The sequence below is a fragment of the Thunnus albacares genome, chromosome 5 (assembly GCF_914725855.1).
Source record: "Thunnus albacares chromosome 5, fThuAlb1.1, whole genome shotgun sequence".
Lineage (NCBI taxonomy): Eukaryota > Metazoa > Chordata > Actinopteri > Scombriformes > Scombridae > Thunnus > Thunnus albacares.
In genome coordinates this window covers 9431085-9453444 of record NC_058110.1, presented here as the reverse complement: position 1 = coordinate 9453444, position 22360 = coordinate 9431085, and the positions used below count along the sequence as shown (strand labels likewise).

At 39.3% G+C, this 22360-nt stretch overlaps 2 protein-coding genes across 4 annotated transcripts in view; one reads left to right on the top strand and one right to left on the bottom strand.

The window, feature by feature from the left end:
- The window catches only part of mtor (mechanistic target of rapamycin kinase), an 89850-nt gene that overhangs the window by 41857 nt on the left and 25633 nt on the right, over positions 1-22360 (bottom strand). For all 3 annotated transcript variants that reach the window (XM_044350780.1, XM_044350782.1, XM_044350781.1), the window contains 4 exons: positions 21916-22059; positions 21195-21337; positions 20578-20740; positions 18864-19009 (listed from right to left, as the gene is read on the bottom strand). In XM_044350780.1, the coding sequence (XP_044206715.1) occupies positions 18864-19009; positions 20578-20740; positions 21195-21337; positions 21916-22059 (596 nt within the window). The remainder of the gene's footprint in view (positions 1-18863; positions 19010-20577; positions 20741-21194; positions 21338-21915; positions 22060-22360) is intronic.
- On the top strand, positions 11543-15138 carry angptl7 (angiopoietin-like 7). Its single transcript, XM_044350783.1, has 5 exons — positions 11543-12091; positions 13408-13508; positions 13626-13820; positions 14074-14269; positions 14377-15138. Exons 1-5 carry the CDS (start codon positions 11731-11733, stop codon positions 14544-14546), a joined length of 1023 nt encoding a protein of 340 aa, XP_044206718.1. The 5' UTR covers positions 11543-11730; the 3' UTR covers positions 14547-15138.

Below are 22360 nucleotides of genomic sequence, written 5' to 3'. Positions count from 1 at the left end.
CATGCACTGTTTCAGCAAAGAATTAAATGACTATCTCACAGTCTTCAACAAATACAACTATCATCCAGTACTCTGACTAACCCTGACAATATCACACAGGTATGTTGTGTATATTTGTTCATTTAGATTGGACCTACAAATTACCACTTGTTGTCAAATAATCAACTATCAAGCATCAAATGAACATAGCACTGCAAGGCCTCCATGTCCCACCACACACAAGCTGCTGAGGTATGCTAAAGCTGCCCAGATGTGGTTTCATCTGAGGAGACAAATCAGAATAGGAGCCTTCTCTCTGCTTACCCTGGAGATTTCATTGTCCCTCAGCTGAAGCCATCTGGCTGCCAGCTCCGAGCACATGCAGTCTAAACACATCCAGATGACAAGGCTCACGTACTGTTCTCCTAAAGTAAAAATTCCATCATACTATTAGCAAGCAGAAAACTTCTTGAGACCACTGTCAAGCCTCTTTCTTGTTCAGGGCCACAAGCATCACTTCCTACCTAGAACTTTTCTCTGATTTGTTCCTTTGAAAAATTGGGAAGTCACTGAAAAGAGCTCGAGCTTAGGTTATGTCAACTGTAAAACAACATGATTTATTGTATGTTGCCATGAAATTTTAAAAAATGCGCCGTGTATCCTGAATCAGATTTCTTTGATGTTGAATTCTAGACCCTGAATGAGATTTGCATGCAACTCTTTCCCACACAAGTTCAGAAGGGAAAATCCTTGATACTACTTTTAAATGTTTGGGGCCAGTCTGTAGACTTTATGATGAAAACAAAACACAAATACCTGAGCTGGAATGAAATAACATATTTTACAGGACAAATTCAGATCATATACCTACATTGGCCATATCCTGCAGTTCCCACATACAGAATAAATAGTTTTGCCGTTCAGCTTACTTTATGACTGGGAATTTTTATTGCCCTTCTATTGCAAAAACAGAACTCTGCTCCACCATTGCTGTTGAAGTATCTATGACTAGGGGAGAAAAAAAACTCACTATGTACAGTAGGTTAAAATCAAAAATAATTTATTACCGTAAATAAACTAATATCTTGTATTTGGCTTAATCCAAAAGTAGAATGAATCTTTCATTTAGGGCCATGGTAGTGTCATGCTGTTAAATTATTAACACAGTCAGAAACAAATCACTTTTTACTCGAATGTCTCCAGAGTGCAACATAAATGATTTATAACATTGCAAACTTTAAACCAGAATACACAAAATTTTGATTCATATAATACATTTAGACACGATTAGTTTGGGTCAGAAAGAACCTAGTAGAGATATACATTTTCTTTTCAAATGTTACGCTCTTGATCACAAATGAGAACTAAAAATGCAGGATAGAAAGAAAATCCCCTCCAGTCCAATAAAATAATTCTCAATCCCCATCTTAGCTATTCTAAAGTGGCTTGGCTTTTCATTGAGAGGAGAGAGCTGATCCCTGAGGAAATTGGAGATATTTCCCCCCACCGCGGGTAAGATGCATGTAAAGCTCAGACAGAGGAAAAATCGGGCCTCACTACTGGACCTAATCTAATCTAATTAGGAAGATATCTACTTGATCCTTGCTGATTTTTAGGGCCTTTTGCTTGCCAAATGCTGGCTCCATTCTTAATGTTGAACATAATAACTTCAAAATGGGAATGGCTATCTAAACACTGTTCAAGGAAAGGCTGACTCAAGGTCCAGTTAATGCATTCTCTTTCTCACTTTTAATGCTGGAAATATATTTGTAAGTTTGGATATTTCTTAAAAACATCTTATATAATATTGGCAGACGTTATGAACAGGCCTACAAAAGAGGTACAATGATTCATCACTCAAAGGAGGCATTATGATTCCTGCAGATCATTTAAGCGCAGGGGTTCTCGGAAAACTGCCAAACCCAAGGGTGTTCTATTGTCAAGGTACAAACAAAGAAAAGAATCTAGAAAACTGAGTTTAACCTTATGAAGATGATTAATATGAGGAAATCAAGCATGAAGACAACATGAGGAAGAGCTGTAGGCGAGGAGTAAGTTGTTGAAATGGACACGAAGGAAGTTTGGAGCTCTAGCTGATCAACTAATGGGGCTGAGCAAAGTGTTTAGTCACTTTATAAGAGAGAAAAAGCTGCTGATATACATTTATATTTTTCGTTGACGGTTTGGTTGAGGGTTGTTGGAGGCATGAATATGGACACTATAAATTGGGCTGGATCCTTACATGTGATTGAGACCAACTGAAACAGCAACTGCTTAGCTGGTCCATTAAAGTGGCAGATCCTTCACACCACTAACCATTACATTTTGCTCTACGACATGCAGAGTGGAAAAATGACAATGGCTGTCTGACAAATCTCGGGACTTTGTGTCTGAAGAACTGTTGATTCGTGGGGCAGCCAAAGTACAATCAACAAGATTCCTAGGCAGAATTAACCAATCTATCTAGCACCTTGTGGGAGCTCTTTCCATTGCGCACGCCTTGTCCTAGCTGACTACAGATGAGGAATGGGTGGGATTAGGGCTTTATGACTTTCTTGACAACAGTCCCTACACTGCTTCAATGAACCATTGTCTAAGAAACAAACACTTCCCCAGGCAACAGGCCATGAGAAGGGCATTTGGAGAAATTAAAATGGAGAAACTGTTTTACAAAACAACAGTTATTTAATCCTGGCTAACAGGTGGTACAATATGCACACAAAAACAGCAGCTATAAAAGAGGAAAACACACTTTAATCCTGTACATGGCACAACTGGTAAACAGCTGCTGTTTTCATTGAGGTGGAGACATTCATTTTCTAAGAAATGCAAAACTCTGTGTAATTTAAAAATAACACCGTTTATGAAATATTGGAACTAAAGCAACATCTGCCTTTTTCTCTAGACTGAGAATTCACAACCGGTTAAGCCTTAGGCCCAGTTCAGACCAAAGATTCACAACGACATGAGTTGAAACTTGCAACTACTTGCAATGTGCCGGTCTGCAAAACCTGCCAGTTTACACCAACACGACTAGACTTTCTGTACTTCCATTCTAACTGACGGCTTTTCAGGCTTTTTTTTTGTAGCAGGATATAGTTTGTAGCATCTTAAAATATGAATGAAGATAGTGATAGTGAGTTATTTGCTACAGTTGCATGTAGTGTTGCATGAATGGCGAAAACAGGAAAAAAAACAGGAAGGTTGAGGCTCTCTTTTCTTTCATCCAAAACTCTTCCATTTCGATCAGCTGAAAGTTTGCTGACTTGATCAGCTGACTTTGCTACGGGTTGATTGGCTGTTGAAACAGGTGATGTGCCTTGCGTTCTAAAACTAGCCACTGGCGACTTGACAAGCTGAGTCGCAGGTGAGATCATCAGCCAGCTTCAGTTGAGCCGAGACAGACCAGTTCACACCACTGCAACTTCCCCCTGCAACGCTCTAAAACAATTTTGTCTCATCATGAATCTTTGGTCTGAATTGAGACTTACATTAAATAGAAGCTCTTGAAAGCATTGGAAGATTGATGGTCTTTCAAAAACTAAAATATAAATATAAGAGTTTTACTTTTTCTAAAACCCTTCTTTTTTTCTAAATGGACAATATCAAAATATCCACATTTTGCATCATAGTGAGCAATGTAGCATGGAGAACCAAGACCAGCTTTGTTTTCCTTCTTTCTCCAGAAAAAGTTGCATCAACAATCCCATTCAGACATCAGTCAGGGGCAATTAGAGAATGATTGACATTAATGGGTCCAAACCATTCCTATTTTTTCAGCTGGATATTTTCTAACTGCTTGACTGAGCTTTGAAAGAAAATGATACTGTACTTCTGACTGTTGACACACGAATCAGAGGATGAATGAACGCAGGGCAAGGCATGGCAGGTTTATTTGTATAACCCCTTTCAACAAATCAATGTGCGGTTCCGGTGTAGTTTTACACAGAAACTGTACTCCAACTGTAATGGGTTTACATTCTTCAAGCATATCAGAAATATATTCTGGGCTTTAGCCCTTGAATAAATTATAAACTAGCAGCTGCACTTTAAAATGTAATCTATAACTCACCAGAAGCATACTGAAGAATGAAGCAAATTGTTACATTGCAATCTCACCTGATTATCTAACAAGAACCTTAAGTACATTGTAGAAATTAGTTATCTAAAAACCACTGTTTGATACTGACATCTCACCTCTTGCTTTTAAGAATCTAGTTATGAAAAGCAATTACTTTAAAGGGCATACAATAAAATAATGATCTCAGATAGATTGAAGTGAAGAGATATGGCACTCTGATAGATGTTGTGACATAACCAACACACTATCTTTCATTTAGATAACATCCTAACAAACTATACCATATCTGAACAGCGTCAGTCAACACCATCTAAAACTATGGACCCATGTCTTGAACTTGTAATACAGGAACACAACATCCATCTTCAAGTTTGGCATGAACACACCCTTATGGAAATGATGAGTTACATCTTGTCATTATCAAACACAGACCTTGGCCTCTATGTGTCTTTAGAGACAGCAATGCATCACTGTGTGAGACAAGCATGGAGGCATAGGAAGCGGTAACCCTCAGTTAGTCACTCACTTCCTTCCAGATTGTCCTGGGATGCATGTGGCTAAAGGAGGGCTGAACTCATCTCAGACACCATATGACTAGCCCATTGTCTCTCGTTTCTCTAAAACCGTCAAGACAAAAAGTTGGCTGTTTCATCACCAAGCAGATGCCACTGCATGGGGAAACACTTAGCACCCTTTGACTTTTACGCAGTTTCTTCGAAATGACCAAAACCACCTCTCTCACAGAGAACCTTATTATATAGCTTAGTGCTCTGGAATGTAGTCGTGTAAACAGGTATAGTGAAAATAAGACATTACCATGTATTTATAAGAGAGGTTTTGCAGGTAATACCTCTCTGCTGAAATGATTTATATAGAGAAAACAGGCTGCTCATCTATTGCATAATTTTACATGACATTTTTCTGTTTTTCTTCTCCCTGAAGTAAGTTAGGCATGTTAGGGGACCACGGAGACATCAGCCGGAGAAACCATTCCACCCACGTTTACAACACACTATGACCACATTTGGGATACCACTGCAGAATGTGTCTCCTGGGTTCCTCACCTTCAGGTCAAGAGGCCAACAGAACAAAGCATCTCTGGCCGTCCAGAAAAAAAAAAAAAAAAAAAGTTACCTCATTGGAATGCTGCTGTTGCTATGTGAACAAAGAGATCCGTATCCAGTGTTTTTGGAGGGACATGAGTTTCCGCGGGCAACATATTGACTACATTTTCAGTAATATTATCTGTTACATATTTCCAATGAAAGACGCCAGTTCTTTGATACATTGATTTTTTTTTTTAGTTTAACTGACAGTGACTCAGGCTAAAATTGATTTTTCTTCTAAACAATGGAAACAAACAACGAGTGTAGTTGACTCATTTAACAAAAAGATTTAATCAGAATCATAAAGTAGCGAAACGCTAGCTATTGGTCAAAAAGGCAAAAGTATCTATATTTGTAGCATTCATACTTGTTTGGTTACACATTGTATTCAAAATCATTGAGGAATCTATTCTAATTGCATGAAGATAGATATGATATTAGTTAAAGCTTATACAGCTATATGATAAAGACAAAGAGGCAGTTTTTGCATTTCCACTTACTTAAATTAATAATAAAACCAACTTAAAAGCATGTGATCATTTTTCATACCAACAAAGCTAAATACCTTTAGTGGTTAGCGAAAAACAATGGAATCCCGAAATGTTGGCACAAGTGTTTTTTGTTTTCTGTCCTGTGACACAATCTTTTTTATATCCCGATGTCACGAAACGTCCCTCTGAAGCAGTGCCACATGGCCAACTGTGCTTACACGAAGCAGGGGAAACTACTCTAAAGGGGATAGTGGCTAATCCATCCTCCTTCCCTCCAGTACTATTTGTCCCAGCTACTGGTTGGTAGGGTGGCGAGCAGACGCCTGATGCCTGGCCTACTTCGGCTACATGACAACAGACGCCACCTGGTAGCCATCACCAGCCTAAGCCACCAGACCTCTTGATGGTCTGCCAGGGCATGAAGTCTGCCACTCTCAGAGCTGGAGGATACCCCGGTGCATACCGTCTCCCTCATTATGGAAAATATGGAACAGTTTATTTAACCCCTGTACGTGACCAGGTTTAACTGAGTTGCAGATCATTATCTGTTGTATTATTTTGAAATTTAAATCAATGGTAAGTCAGTTGCTTTCCCCAGGTGCCGTAAATAACAAAAAGTAATGTAAGACTGTGTTTAAAATCAAACCCACTGTCCTACAGCATCAACATTATTTTTCATATCTTTTCATATCTCATTTAGATGACAAAGATCTGCCTTACATTATTTCAAACTTCAAAGACTAATCAAAACCATATTGCTACTATGATAATCCAAGATAAAAAAAAATGAAATGTTACCTTAAGCTTTGATATGTTTTGTTAATCGAAACACATTAATGAAGGAAATATTGAGCGTAAGCACCTTAAAAGATGCCTTCAAATTGATTAAAACTGATAGCAGAATTTGTATAGTTCAAACAGAGGATCTTCTGTGCACAAAGAGCGAACAGGTGGAAGAGGTTTCTGTTAATAAAGATTATGTAATTCCAAGTTTTTAGCTAGAAGCCCTGGAATCTACTGGCTCCTGCTTTCACCTCCTGCCTTTCCTGTAATTGAACCCATGAGTTCTCTGCTGACAGCTTGGCCCCGGTGGTCACTGTTGTGATTACAAAACATTTTCCAGTGTATTTAGGGACACAAAATCCGTCTGTGAGTACGTTCTAACTAAAAACTTTGCTTTGTCAGCTCACACTTATCAAAGATAGATGACAGATGCAATTAGCATAGCAGGGTGTCCAACTTTTCTCAAAAGGCAAAGGAAAAAATCTGTTGTAGGGTTCCTGAGGAAGTCATATAAAGAAGGGGGCTTTAGTTAAAGCTTAGTGAATACCTCTAATGTTGACAGGAGATGTGCATTCTTTACACAGAGGCTGGTGAGACATAGTTAGAGGGTAAACGGTGTTTAAAGAAGCTGTTTCTAAGGGAAAAACAGTGTGATGCTTAACGTATAAAACAGCATCCAGCTGGACTTTCCTGTACTAGCTCTGAATGACAGAGTCCAGGGACAGAGGAAAGTGATGCCACTGGTATGCACTGCTGGAGAGTGAAATGTGACTCACAGGGCAGTTAGGACAATGAGAAAATCCAGGAAGGCAAATTATCTGTATTTTTCCGAAAAAGACTGACGCACATCAATGACTTAAGGTTAAGATTTACGTGGAGGTCATTAAGAACCAAACACCATCACATATCATATTATTAAACATCTGCCAACTGTACAGTTATTATTTAGGCAAACATTCTGATTATTTTGAAAGCTGATTTAATCATAGCAAAGATACTTAAATGAATTTAACTTTACTCGATGACGGTTTCTGAACATGGGATTTTGATATATATGTTTGCTGATGATTTTGTTTGTTTGTCTTGTTTTCTTGCTTATACACTTTTTTTTCTTTTAACATGTTCAAAATAAAATTGAAATTGAATTAAAAATTAAACTTAAAATAGTTTCTCTCTGGTACATATAATCTTAATACTTTAAAATAAAATTGAAAGGTAAGACTGAACATTTAGGAGAACATTATGTGGTAACTGAATGTTACAATCATCACATTTGGTAGCTGTTCTATGCTAAAAGCACCAGTAGGTATATGTGACTGAGCCATATAAATGTTACGGCTGACCATAAAAATATGAAAATTTGTTTAAGTTTAATAGTTTGAAAAACTGGGGAAATCAAGAGGAAGGTCAAATTTAGGCTTGTCAGAAAATTAAAACCTTGCAGCAAACTCAGCACGAAGAGAATATCTTTCAATTATGTTATATAAAGAGAATAAATGGCTTATTACTCCCATATGTGTATGACAAAGCAAACAAATACATAAAACTAAAAGCACATGTCAACATTCAACAAAACAATACAATGCAATGAATAAAAAGGAAATTGCAAAGTGGTGACCTGTTGTAAAAAGTAGCCAGTAACATTCAGTGAGTGAAATGCCCAGGAAGAGGAAGAACTACACACATTTAAATATTTAGCTTGGACACTTTGACACATCAAAGCAGTAACAGACCGTTTTATAGTTATGTAATAATTTGGAATTGGAGGAAAGTCGTACTTTTTATTTGCGCTCTGAACCGCAGTTGCCATGACACAAAGATGATGCTGAGCAGGACATTCGAAAATGTTTCCTCATTTGCCTGACTGAATAAGTGAGGTTAAGTGAGGGACGCCTGCCAAACATTTGGCAGGAGAGACACAAAGAGCCTGAGGTTTTTTTCAAAAACAAGGCTGCGTTGTTGATGTGAGATTATGTAATCAGATGGTAGAGGAGGGTAAAGTGTCAAGTGTTGTTTTTGCTGCACATCTGTTATAATCTTTCAACCCCGTCTGCCCCTCTGCTCCCAGTTTTCCATGGGTTTCCATGGGTTACATAAACTCATGTAACTGAATAATAATACTAATATGTAGTAATACTAATATCTCAATGCATGTCCTGTGCAGTATATGAAAGTGTATATTCATAGACAAGAAATTTAAAAGTAAGTCTTGGCGTAAATATGGACACATATGGCATCATCATGTGTCTCAAATTGGAAATAGTGTTGCACTTCCATAAAGTAAGATGAACAGGAAAGAAAAAAGGATGGTCAGTGATCAAACTGTGTGCAGCTGAGCCCGAGATATCCTGACTTTAAGATTTTTAGTTAAGCAGAAATGTGTCTTGCATCACTGATATGCACGAACACGAGATACAGACCAACTCATCAAAACATTTCTCTCTTCAAAAACAGAGCACAGGCTTAACGGTAAGTTGTTAAATCCACTACTGTATTTATCTTCTATGAACACCTCCATCCCTGCCTTTTCCAGACAGCTCATTCCTGTCCATGTGGAGAAGGGAAAGCCATAAAATTCAAGTAAAAATTGACAGGAATGTCCTGGTTCTGCTGTGTCTCAGTTAGCACAACTCCCTGTATTTACAGCATTCCATCATGGCACTTCTATCTATTTTTCTCAGCAATGATCATACATAACCAAGTATCATAGACGTCATGTGTGATCTGTTGTCTCAATGTCCGAGGCATTGTCTGACACTCACCCACCCCCAAACCCCTCCTTTGGCTTGCTCTCCAAAGGCATCTTCTGGCAGGGCTGGCAGGTCCTCAGGGAAGTTGGGATGAGATAGAAATTCCACAGAGTGGAAATTCAAGAAAGCCTCTCTGATGTCTGATATTATAAAGGCATTATTTTCACCCTCTGCCAGTGATTGGCATGTTATACCTTTTAATAGAGAAGACAGTCCAGGAGCAGGAATTCTGAAAACATTGTCATTAAGCTGTGCCAATACACCACAATCAGCAGCAGATTGTAGTTCAAAACCACCACAAACACCACAAGGACACTACTTTGACTGGTCCAAGGCTGCTTTGCATCCTCCATAAATGCAGGTGTCAAAAAACTGGCTCCAACTGCTGACTGCAATGATCATATTAAGTGTCTGTAAGAGTGTCCTTTCAACAATGTTACTCCTACAAATTCATCAGTATCACAATAAATCCTATTATTATTGTAACATGTTTTAGATCAGCGTACAAGCTTCCTAATACCCCATTCAGACAGGCCATGAGTCATACACTGCCCAGCTATGGTGAACTGGTGTTGCTATCAGGGAAATGAATGTAATGATACAGATGTTTAAATAAAATGTGGTCAACTCCCTGAAAAGAGAGAGAGAGAGAAGGAAGGAAGGAAAGAAAGATTGTACGTGTGGGCGAGTGAGACAGAAAGAGCGAGAGTGTGTGTCTATGGACAGAGGAAGAGAGATGAAACTCGATGTTACTGCGGTTAATCAGTGAGGTGTATGGACAGAAGTCTGCTTACAGCGACAGCCAGAGAATAACCTGTGACAGCTGTCTCATATGAATGAGTCTAATGCGGAGTCCTTTCCTGTGGCGCTATTCTGCTGGAATATTTATCTGATGTTACCCAACAACTTTTTTATTTTCTTTTGTGGGGTGGCCTGCTGGCTGAGGCACATGCCACATAACTAATATGTCCATAGTTCGATTCTGGCCATGTCGTCTTTCACATTCTGTCCTTTGTCACATGTCATTCCCATCTCTCTACCCAAGTTTCCTGTCTCTCGGCACTTCCCTCTGTCAAAAAGAAATTCATATAAAAGATTATTTATGCATTATTTTTCAGTTTATCAGCAGCGAATCTGGAGCAGGAGTTTCGCTGAATAACTGTAAGGTCAAGAAACAGTTACTGATTAATCTTCTGCCGACTGATTCATCATTTCAGCTCTAGTAGTCATATCATAAAAAGAAAATGAGATGTTAGTATATTTGCTTGCCAACGCTTACTGTTTCCAAGAAATAATTCCCAAACTGTAGATTTTGCAGCGCTAACACAACATGAAAGCTGATATCAGTGTTGCCTTCTGTAAGATGTAAGAAAAAATACAAGCAGCTGATTTCCTTCTGCTATTCATAAAAGCCACAAGAAAATCACTTCATTTTGTTGCCCTGTGGTTCTCTAGTAGGTAACAGTATACCGTTTTACCTATTTTAAAAAATGCAATACATGTGTGATGGCAAAATGTTAATCCCTTACTCATGTAGACAGCATAATGAGGCTTTGCCAGTCTTCTCCCGGACAAATTCTTTCTGGTTAATGCAAAACGTGTTTTTTGGTCTAATTTTATCCTGAAGGTTTCACTAAGCCTTTCTCCTTGTATCAACACCCTTTGAAACATGATGCCGAAAAGCTCTGCGGAAAACATGCCTGCCTCAACATCTCCCAAAAAAAGAGTAGCATCAATAGCACACTTAACCTACAATTAAGGGTACTTAGTGACTTCACACATCTCCTGGCATGAGAAGACAGAAGAAACGGTCAGCCCCAAGGATGTAGTAAAATCTGTCATTAACAGGCTAATTAAAGTGTGAAAACAGGGAAGGGAAATTACATATAACTGCTGTGAAGTCTTAAACAAGTATTTAAATCTTTTAACAATGATTCTAAGCTAAATAACTTTAAATGAAATACAGCATAAGTATTGACATTCCCACAGAGTAACAAGTGACTCGTAACTGGAAATGCAATGACTTCAGACAGGAGACTTTGTTTTGTTTCCTCTACTCTTTTTTTTTTGCCTCTGTCCTCCAGACAGAAGCAAAAAAACCCCCAAAAAAACATTACTGCCGAGAAGCCTTCAACACCTGACAAAGAGAGGACAAACGTGGGCACATGTTCTATGGAATGAGTGAAAGTAAGATGGGGGGAGAAGTAGAGGGGGGCAGGGGGAGGAGGGGGAGGAGGGATGGGAAAGGTCCTCCACCCAGGAGGTTGGAGAGGGTCAGTGCGGTAACTGGTGCGCACTGGGAGAGAGGGGGAGGACCCACATGAAAAAATATTTAAGATGCTCAGGCAGAGCTCAAGCTTCACAGAGGAAATAAGACAGAGCCTGGGTGAGCTGTTTGTCAAAGAAGAGTTCCAACTCGACTGGTCAATCAAAGCCTGAGTCTGATTTCCAGATATCCATAGGGATCAACTGCGTTCGAGCATTGAAAGCAAGCAGACACACCTGAGATTGTGTGAAAATCTAGAATTTTTCTATAGAAAATGGCAAACGTAAATTTGAGCGTAGTGGCTTTGGGGATCACACTGCTCCTGTTAGCAGAGACGTGGGCCCAGAATCCCAAGAAGAGACTGGCACCTCCAAAGCCTCCCAAGGGTCAGTGCTGCGATGAGGTGCGCTCTCTCAAGGTTCAGGTGGCAAATCTGACCAGTCTCCTCGAGGAGCTGAGTCGCAAGCAGGAGACAGACTTGATGAACGTTGTGAGGCAAATCATGGAGCTGGACACGCAGAACCGTCAGCATGAAGCCCGGGTCACGGAGGCAGAGAGCAAGTACTCAGAGATTAACAACCGTGTGGAGATCATGCAGCTTCAAACCCTGCAATCTGCTACTCAGACTACATCAGGTGAGCATTAACAGTAACTGTAACAGCTGTTAACAGAGTAGGAATTAAATGACATAACTAGTTTTGTGTGCTGCAGGTTGGTGATAACATCTCAAAAACGGCAGGAAGAAATTTTAGCTCAACAATTATTTTTGCTCAATTTAATTTATGTGAAAGCAATTCACATAAACACAACAGTCATGGAGAATTTGTGAAAGAACACATGGTAAAATCTGAAGTACCTGCTCCTGTCTTTCTCTAGACTGTTGAGCAGCTACAGATTCATGCTCCAGGAGTTACAATTATGTTCACAAATGGACACATATTTTACAAATCAAAAAGATATGAATGAACTTTTTGAAATGAAAAAGTTGAACCATTGAATGAAATGAACCATTTGTCTACCAACCTGCTCAGCTTGTCTCACTTTTGTTTTCAATGAAAAACAGCCTTCTTGTTTTGTTTAATTTATAAACTCTAGTAAACACGCAGAGAGAATCATAAGCCATCATTTCACAAGAATTTGAGTTCCTACATTTTCAATGCAGTTCTGAAATAAGACAATTATTATGTACATGCAACACTATGCTGTATATTTATTTGATGTGAAGAACTATAATCAGCCTTATCCGTTGCTTTGTGGCATCCAGACAACTGCTTTGAAATGGTTGTGAGGCTGTGAGATTACAGCGCACACACTCTTCTGAGCTGCCCTCCAGGAGTCAAAACTATTAATTTGGAACTGTTGAGTCCCATCTGCGGGGCTGTCAATAAAGAGCTGCATCAAAGCCAAATCATCTCCACCATTCATCTCAACATTAGCACACCACTAATCAGCACTGGCTTCTGCAGAGAGCTTAACCAGGCATGACGTAGTTTATTATTTCAATACCTTAACTGTGTGGTCTAACAGGGCCACATTTATGTCACTGGCAAAGGGAACACAGAGACCTCTGTATGACTTGAGCAAATTCGAGACAGGAGAGCAGAGCAGGAAGACACGCAAAGATTAGAAGAAGTGGAGGGTTTCCATCTCTTTTTTGTTTTACACAGACTCTTTCAAGTATTGGGCTCATGCCCTTGGAGATTTTAAAGCCCTATTAATGGCATCACCATACTGTGGAGTAAAAGAAAGAACAATACAAAAATCTGAGCCATGCAGTGCATATTCCCCCATGTTTTGATCATTTTGTTGGGGTAAAGGCCATTTTTTCATCTGTCCAATCACTCACATATCCATAAAGCTGTTTGAATTTATGACATTCAAAAAAAAAAAACATATATTGAAACTGCATATGGTTTAAGCATAACTAAAGAGATCTTTTTTTTTTCTCCAGATGCCATATATGACTGTGCATCACTCTACAGCAAGAACTACAAGATCTCTGGAGAGTACAAACTGCCAAAAGATGAGTTCCTGGGCACACCCGAGCTGAATGTGAGTTATAGATGAGTCTTGTGTGTATCATGGGGGTTTTTTGTGTGTATTTTTTGGTGGTTAGCCTCCCTCTTCTCCCTGCAGTCCATTATATTGAACTTTGATAAATGCTTTTAGGTGTTCTGTGACATGGAGACAAACGGAGGTGGCTGGACTGTGATCCAAAGGCGCAAGGTCGGCCTTACGTCATTCAACCGAGACTGGAAGCAGTACAAAAATGGATTTGGATCCATTCGCGGAGACTTCTGGATAGGCAATGACCACATCTTCCGTCTAACAAGGCAGCCCAGTACGCTCAGGATTGAGATGGAGGTACGTGTTGGCAAACACAGCGCTAGACACTAAAGAGCAAGAATACGTAACCGTGCATAAACCATTTAATAGCCAAAAGAGTGAACATAGGCATAAATACAGAGCCAATTTATTCCTATGGGTAGTAAGAGTAAGAAAATGAATAATAATTCAGACTAACTTTTACAGACATTAGGCAGAGCAAGAGAGCCATTATTCTCAGTCTCTATAACTGTCCCTCTCTATATCATGTTATATGTGTTTTCCTGTGCAGGACTGGGAAGGAGAGACACGCTATGCTGAGTATGGCTTTTTCACTGTGGGTAATGAGCTCAACAGCTACAAGCTCTTCCTTGCAAACTACAGTGGGAATGCTGGAGACTCCCTGCGCTACCACAACAACACCAACTTCAGCACCAACAACAAGGACAATGACAAATGTGTGGATGACTGTGCTTCTTTGCGCAAAGGTAAATTATCAAAGCAATCCATGTTGTCATTTACATTAGTTGCTACAGGGAGATATTTGCCTTCTATCAAGTGTATGTCTAACTTTGTTTTTCTCACCTCCTTACAGGTGGTTACTGGTACAACTGCTGCACTGACTCAAATTTGAATGGCGTTTTTTACCGCTACGGTAAGCACACGAAGAACTCAGATGGGATCACTTGGTATGGCTGGCATGGGTCCAACTACTCCCTCAAGAAAGTGGAGATGAAGGTGCGGCCAGTGGGTTTTGCACCATAAGTGCGTCAGCTGTGTGTCCTGGATCAAGATCATATGCGTGAATGTGGAGAGATCTCATTAATACCTGTTCAAACAAATTGTGGTTTTGACTGGGAAAGGAATGAAAATGTTGTTTGTAATGGTCTGGTTAAGTTTAAGTCAAATGAATGTGTAATGTTTTTACCGTGTTTGATTGTAAATTGTAGTTAATTTTGTGTATTTATCAGTAAAATATTTTATTTTTCAAAAGCTTTGATAGACGCTCTTTCACCACTGTCCCATATGGGTAACTTTATTTTGATTCCTTCTCTCATTTGACTTGAAAGCACTAGGAAGTATTTTTCAGTTAACACAAGCCATTTATGAGTCAGTCCAAACTGGTATAATCTGGTGCAGGCATGAGTCATTAAGGACTGGTAGGAACTAATTAAAAAGGATCTTTGTGAGTTGCTGGAATGGGACCAACCACCAATGGTATTTCTTATGAATTACGCTGCATTTTATTGTAAAACCCTAATCATTGATGACGGGAATGTCTAATTTGTAAAATGTGTACAGCTCTGTAATTTTGTTGTTTTATGTGATAGAAAATAAACATATTTTTTAAAAGAAACAATGTGCATCATCTGTCTCAAACAGACAATTATACATTGTTTTCAATACTTTACTGGGTAAATAGCACATTATAAATGTGACCAACTCAAAGGGCATCTAAACACAAATCAAGGTCTTCATGCATGTCCAATAATGGCAACATATTAGCCACTGACCTCTGACTCTTAGGTCATCTCCTGACATTCTGGCCAAAGGTCCAAGGGCACCTAAGCCAAATGCAGGAATGAAGACCACACACACTCTATTCTGCCAGCTAGTAAATGCCTCTAGCTTTACTACCTTGAAAACAATAACAGCATTTTGCTATGCTTTGAACCAACAAAGAATTCCTTAGAGCATTCAAATACCTAAAGAGAGGGAGCACTGCCTATACAAGCTCAGTGGTAGGCTAAGTCAGATTCCTTTCCTTTTACAAGGTGACACATTCAGTCATTGCAAACATCTAATTAAAGCTGGACATCTATCTCTTCCCTTTGGAAGAATTACCACAGTGGAGTAAAGGGCACTTTAAAAAGACCTTTGGAAGGTGACAAATGACCAAGTCTTTCTATTCTAAGGTCTAAAAGTATTCAAACGTGTTGCCCCCAACTACAAAAGCAGACCTTGAACAGTGTGGACAGTGTAAGTAAGCAAAAATAAGGGGTCAGTTACTACTGACATAAACCCTTCTGTCTCCATAGAAGGTACAACACAGGTCTAATTGCTAGCATGCTTAATTTAGAAAACCCAAATGCTGCAGATGGAATTTTTCAAGGGAATTAAACTTTAGTGACTAGAGCTGGCAAAAGTCACAGTTCATATTTGATGAAGATAATGTGTGAAGGTGCGTGCAGCTTGACTGCTGGGCTCCGTACCAAACCCAAAGAATCATAGAAACTATGTTGTGGAAATAGATTGTGCTATGTAAAAGGGTATCAAATTACCTTAATGGGCTTGGTTTGACACAAGCAAAAACTTATGTATTTATAAATTTGTCCATGTGATTAATTTATCTAATATTCACCTAATTTTTACCTGGAGTGCAGATTTTATGTTAAGCCTAAGCAACCTGACCCTGTAATATAATTGTTAAATATAATAACTGTAATGCAATCCAAACATCCCTGTAATAAAAACTACCTTTTAGAAATTTATAGGGTTTAAATTTTCTTGGGACTGTGTCTGAGGCCACAGTTTGTGATGTTGTTGAACTGAATTGCTTCATATTGTCTCCCTGCTATTTATATTGATATAAACCTACTTATATTTTTGTATGTTTAAGCTACAAAAACTAATACTATGTGAGGTGTTCCATCTGTCATTTTTCACAGACAGGTGAAATCCACACCTGTCATTCCAAAAAATAGAATGTCCCAAGGTCAACAAAGGTAGTACATCACAGGGCTACTGGATTGCATTACGCTGTACAAGTGTTTCTGCAGTTGTGTCCACCCCCCTTCAACTCATACATTTAGTCCATTTAAGCAGTTGAGAGGTGAAATAAAATAATTTACAAAAGCCACACTGGATGGCTCGCATAAGAGAACAGTTTGCAGCCGCCTGTACATCTGAACATACTAAACTTAATTTAAAATTCCATTTCCAAGCATTTCCATGGATGCCTGGTAACATTATGGCTACACATTTATTATTAACACATGGTCCAGATCATACAGTCTATGGTCCAGATGCAACAATACCCGTCTCCAGTCGTTGCAGTGGTGATGGAACCACCAAATTCACGGTTACTCTGTAAATGAAGGAGCACTCTACTTTTACAGACCTTCATAATACCTATAACATAGCTTTCACCCCATCATTAAATTCTACCTGGTAGTGTCAAATGTACTTTCTTTTGGAAACAGAATTTCCAAGAGAAAATTAATAAAACAGAAACAAATGACTATCATCCAAATCCATTTACAGACATTGCTTGATGTACCAATAACACCCTAGGTTCAAGCTCAATTAACAGTGTTCCTCTGTTGTTGGGGATAATGGGGAAAGTGTGACCTATTTCCTGGCTGTATCCAAAGCTATGGCGCCTGAAACCACAAACTAATTCTTTTGATTTTCTTAAAATCCCTCACACATTATTCATACCAGCTACAACTCATAAAATTTGTACTATTATTTCACTTATTCCGACTTAATACCCTGACTTGTAGCGGAAGATCCATATGAGAGAATATAAAGAACAATTCCTGCAATAATCTCACAAACCCATCTATAAACACAATGACTCATCAGGTACTAAAATAACAGTGACGATGCCTTCTCGTCATCAAAATGCGTGAATCAGATAAGAAAGCAATTTTTTTCTAATACAGCCAAAACTCTGTAGAGCCAGGTTTACATAGTGTTTTTTGCACACCAGCCCCTAGATCTTTTATGGGAAATCCTGGAGAGGTGAGAACCAGATGGGGATATTGAAAACACCAGAGTGCCGGCTCCCATCATTCATCATCATCAAGGCTCCTAAGAAATTGAAAACAGGCCCCTGAGAAACACGAGTCCAGACACTCATAGATGAAAAGGGGGCAAGCGTCCAATTAGATGCCTGGAAAACAGATTTCTCCACGCCATGCCAAGACAGAGGAATAAAAAAGGATGAGAAAAGTGGATGGAAAAGATGACAGAAGATATCAAAGGGTTATGGGACATGAGGATGTGTATATCATTTCTTTGTGTATTTATTAGATTAAAAATTGACTTTGAGAGAGCAGTTTAATGTTTGTCTTAACCAGCAACGCAAAACTTGTTAATCATGGAGACATTTGTCAAACCTAATTTTTGTTACAATGATTAATTTACACCAACTGGAAGACGAAAAAAGAACTATAAAGAAATGTTATTATTTACTTCCCACTGACACTAAATTATGGTGTGATCTCAAAGTTACCAAGTGATTATTTGTCATCAGCAAGTCCTAATTTTCAAGGAAAATACATACAGCTGTGTATGACACGACATATTAGGGGTGTAACGATTGTTCAAATCCACAGTTCAGTTCAGTTCAGTTCAGACCACGATTTTTGAGCCACGCTTCAGTTCATATCTTTAATAAATAATACATTTCTGGGTTTTATTAAATCGACTACACTTTGGAATATCAAGAACACTAAAGAGTAACTAAGTAAACAAAATCACTGTATTTCCTCCAATATTGGCTGGGGCCTTTATTTACCTCAACTGCAGAGGGTACCAGGCCTTTCTTGGAAGCAGGCTTATATTAGAGAAAGCCTATATTTATAATTCCCTCTGTTTGATAAGTATATTTGCTCATATTTTAGTACAAAGCCTCCTTGTTTTCTGATCTGCTTCCATTTGCTCTGTTAAATTTTTGCTACTGCATTACCAGTAATTACGGTAGTCCGCGCCACACTTACGCCAACCGAACCAGCTAACTTCCGGTTTGCCCTCTGCTAACTTGAATGGGGATGAAATCATTTAATAGTGCAGCTCTTCTAGACTTTCCAAATGTTATCGGACCGAATAGATCAAAATCTGATAGTGAAACGAGTCATTTCATGGGGCTTGTGTGAGTTTTGTTATATTACAAGCAACCAATAAATTAGGTGGACCATGAAAAAGTCACTTCTTATTTACCTAGTTCATAAAAAGAACTGTTCTCAGTCAAATACTGTGATAAAGAAAAACTGAATTCAACTTCTCACAGTTAATAAAGGCTATAGTTGTTTTTCATTTTAAAAATTGTTAACTTCTGATGTTCAGACCTCCTACCTGATAAGAGACTCCAGGATGAGAGGAGAAGGACCCTTCTGAAACTCCAGCTCTTTGTAATGCAGAGCCTTGGCATAGGCACGACACTTGGCAGCCCTCTCACCGAGCAGCACAATGCCATTATCATCTCTCAGAGGCAAAGGGCCCTAGAAAGGGAAATAAATTGTATAAAACAACCATCAGGGGTCTGGTGGTAAAATGTTTTTCCTAAATAAAATGGAACTTGAATGAAGAGTCATCTGCAACCTTTACGGTCCTCTATTGGCAATTAGTAGGGTTTGTACCATCAATAAAACATATTATTTGTGTCTCACTCACTGCATTTATACGTACACTACAGCTCAATTACTGTGAAGGACTGAAATACAGTAGTTTGATGTCGCATTTTCATGATTTTAGTAATGTGCCTTTGTAACTGAGTTAATATGCAAAACAATCTGTGGTAGTCTACAAGAAAACGTCTTACACTCTTTTTTTCACTGGCTCGCAATAGGACACCCTCTGTGTGTTTCTACTGCAGCTTCACAGGTAGGGGTAACCCTGTCGACACGCTATATTATGGGCCAACTATAACTATCTCTACCCTCAACGTTGCAGTATTGTCACTAATGAGCTCAACATATGTGGTCAAACAGTGGGAGAGAAAGTGCAATCTTCAAACACGTTGCTCTGGCAATCTTTTAGTAGTCCTGCAGCACCTGCATAAAGTAGGAGGTGCTGTGGTTTCAAGTTTTTTCTCCTAGTTTCCTGTTTATATTTTCATCAATAATCAATGATTTCTGGTCTGCTATCCAATTGAAGTCCGTTGTTAATACTTCCTGCGGCTGGATTTTATTTTGAAGCAGCTGTAGAAAGTGTTGACAAGTCAGAGTTTAGCAATCAACTGATACTGTGTAAAAGGTATAGTGTCATTTTTATTACATGGAAAACCACTTGCACTGTGTCCACATCACAGTTGTTCATGGCACAGTGCAGGACAGTTAAACCAACTTTATGGAAATGTGGCATTGGTGGCTCCACAAAGTAACAGGAAAAATGAAGGGACATTGTTGATATCTGCTTTTTGATTAAGACATTTATTATAAGCAGGTTCTGCTATTTAATGTCACAAACTCTGCTTTGCATCTGGTTCGACGCTTGACTTGATTGACAGATGCATAAATTGAAAACAGTGAATGCTTTCACACACAACTTAGTTTGAAGATACCTTGATGACAATGGAACACATAAAATTAACTGAGCCTAGTGAACCATCATCATCATTTCCACAACATTAAAACAGATGAGGTTTTAATGCTGCAGCTTTGCCAGCTGGAGACCCACGTAAGTACATCCCATTTCCGTCATACAGTGCATGCAATGTCATACTAATCTAGTGGGCATGTCATTTTTGTTTCACAAAGGGGATAAATAAAAAGCCAAAAATCTCAAAACTTAAACAAACTAAAGTTGAGTCACTGGAAGTAATGAATAAACTCTTGTAGATTTATGACAGACGGTTTGAGAGTAAATTCTATGACGCAGGAAGAGGCTCCCTTATCACCCCTTTAAAATAGCTAATAACAAAAGCTGGAAAAGACTCTAGTTTAGAAAATGCAACTTGAGATATTAACCTAGAAGCACCATAATAAAACATGACGTGTGCAATACTTCAGTCTAAAATGTATGTCAGTGATTCTGTGGTTTAATATAGTAGCTGCAGTTCAATGCTAACCTTGTCACTGTGCTCCATGAACTCTGCCAAGTTGAGCAGAGTCTGCGTGACCTCAGCAATGTCCTGCGAGGTGAGAGCTAACTCAATGCTGCGGATGAGCTCATCCTGCTGGTCCTCACTCAGCTCGGACCAACAAGACAGAAATGCCGCGTTGAACAGATCCCTGTGGAGCACATTAATCATTGTATCATTGCATAACAAATGCAATTCATAGTATTTTTCAGTCACAGTCTGCTTCACATTTAAAGATGCACATAGTCATATCTAGAAACTAGTAGCTAGTGCGACCAGACTTGTACTGCTGGTCACTGAACAGCTCTGCATTGAGCAGCTCCACAACAATATATTATGTAATAACAATAATAATGATGCTTCACTGCTTTGCTCAATGGTGGCTATCCAAACCCCCCGGGGGGTGTAGTATGGAAAAAGTAAGGAAAAAGCTTCAAATTGTGTTCTGCATCTGTATTAATATGGGGAATTATGTAAATAATTTTAGCCGTAGTGGTCTATCATGGATGTGGAGCATTAAAGAATTGAGACAAGAAAAAAAATAATAAAGGAGGAATAGAAGCAGGAGGAAGTGAGCTAGAGTAAACATGACAGGAGTGGTGTACCTGGCCAGAGGGATATAGGTTTGGGCCAGTGACCAGCACGATCGTAAGGCCGGGGAAGAGGACTCCTTCAGCAGGACAACACTCAGGCGCCTCAGCCACTCTAGCCAGTCATCTTTGGACACCTTCCTGGCAGCACCCCAAGCCTGTGAGGAGAGAGGGATCGTCCATTTCAGAGGTCACTGAGAACTACGTGGGAACAACACAGTTTCTCCAGACTTGACAGTCACTGATGATGTGTGTGGGAAGATCTGGCTGAGGTGAACGCAGGTGCATAGTCATCAAATATTACAAAGAATGGAACACCATTCTTCCAAAAAGATAGTCACTCATTAGCTATTTTGATGATGGTGCTGGAGAGTGCGTTAGTCCAAAATCTACAACGGATGTTCAACTGGGTTCAGAACTGTGAGAGTCATAGCATATGATTCACATCATCATGACTCAACTCATCAAGTCATTCAGTGACCCCTTGTGCTCTGTATGGAAGCATCTGCATTCATTATGTTTCTTCATTTATTTATTCAGGTTTTTCCTTTAATTTGTCACTGGTCTGTTGGTCAACATATCATTACCACAAGTAAACTATGGGCTTTTACACAGAACTGTTTATTGTACACAATCATAATACCTTCAGTCAACAACTACACCCCTGAAAAAAAAACACTGGATTTGTTAAGTGTTACTTTATTGAAGTTTTAAAAGTAAAATGATCCCTTCTAACCTTCTGAAGTGCTGTTGTGCTGACATGAAGCTTCTTCATAGGCCCCGCTTCTACCGGCCCGCTGACCAGGGCATCGCCGTTACCACGAAGTTGGCGATGTTGGAAGATTAGAGGGTCCTCTTCCTCCTCTGCCAGAGTGTAGCCCTGTTATAACCGCAGACACACACACACACACACACACACACACACACACACACACACACACACACACACACACACACACACACACACACACACACACACACACACACACATACACAGAACCCACACACACACACACACACACACACACACACACACACACACACACACACACACACACACACACAGCCCACACACAGACTGTTGAGTCAGACACAACTGTTGAGTCAGGCCACAAAACATGTTTTATGAATGTACAAGTGCACTTCCTTCCTGAGGGATAACTGTTGATAAACACAGCATG

Bases quoted from the DNA above. Each gene is read 5' to 3' on its own strand.
- angptl7 (XM_044350783.1), top strand. From the start codon at position 11,731: ATGGCAAACGTAAATTTGAGCGTAGTGGCTTTGGGGATCACACTGCTC. The intron at 12,092-13,407 runs GTGAGCATTAAC...TTTTTTCTCCAG, and splicing joins TGCTACTCAGACTACATCAG to ATGCCATATATGACTGTGCA. The intron at 14,270-14,376 runs GTAAATTATCAA...ACCTCCTTACAG, and splicing joins CTGTGCTTCTTTGCGCAAAG to GTGGTTACTGGTACAACTGC.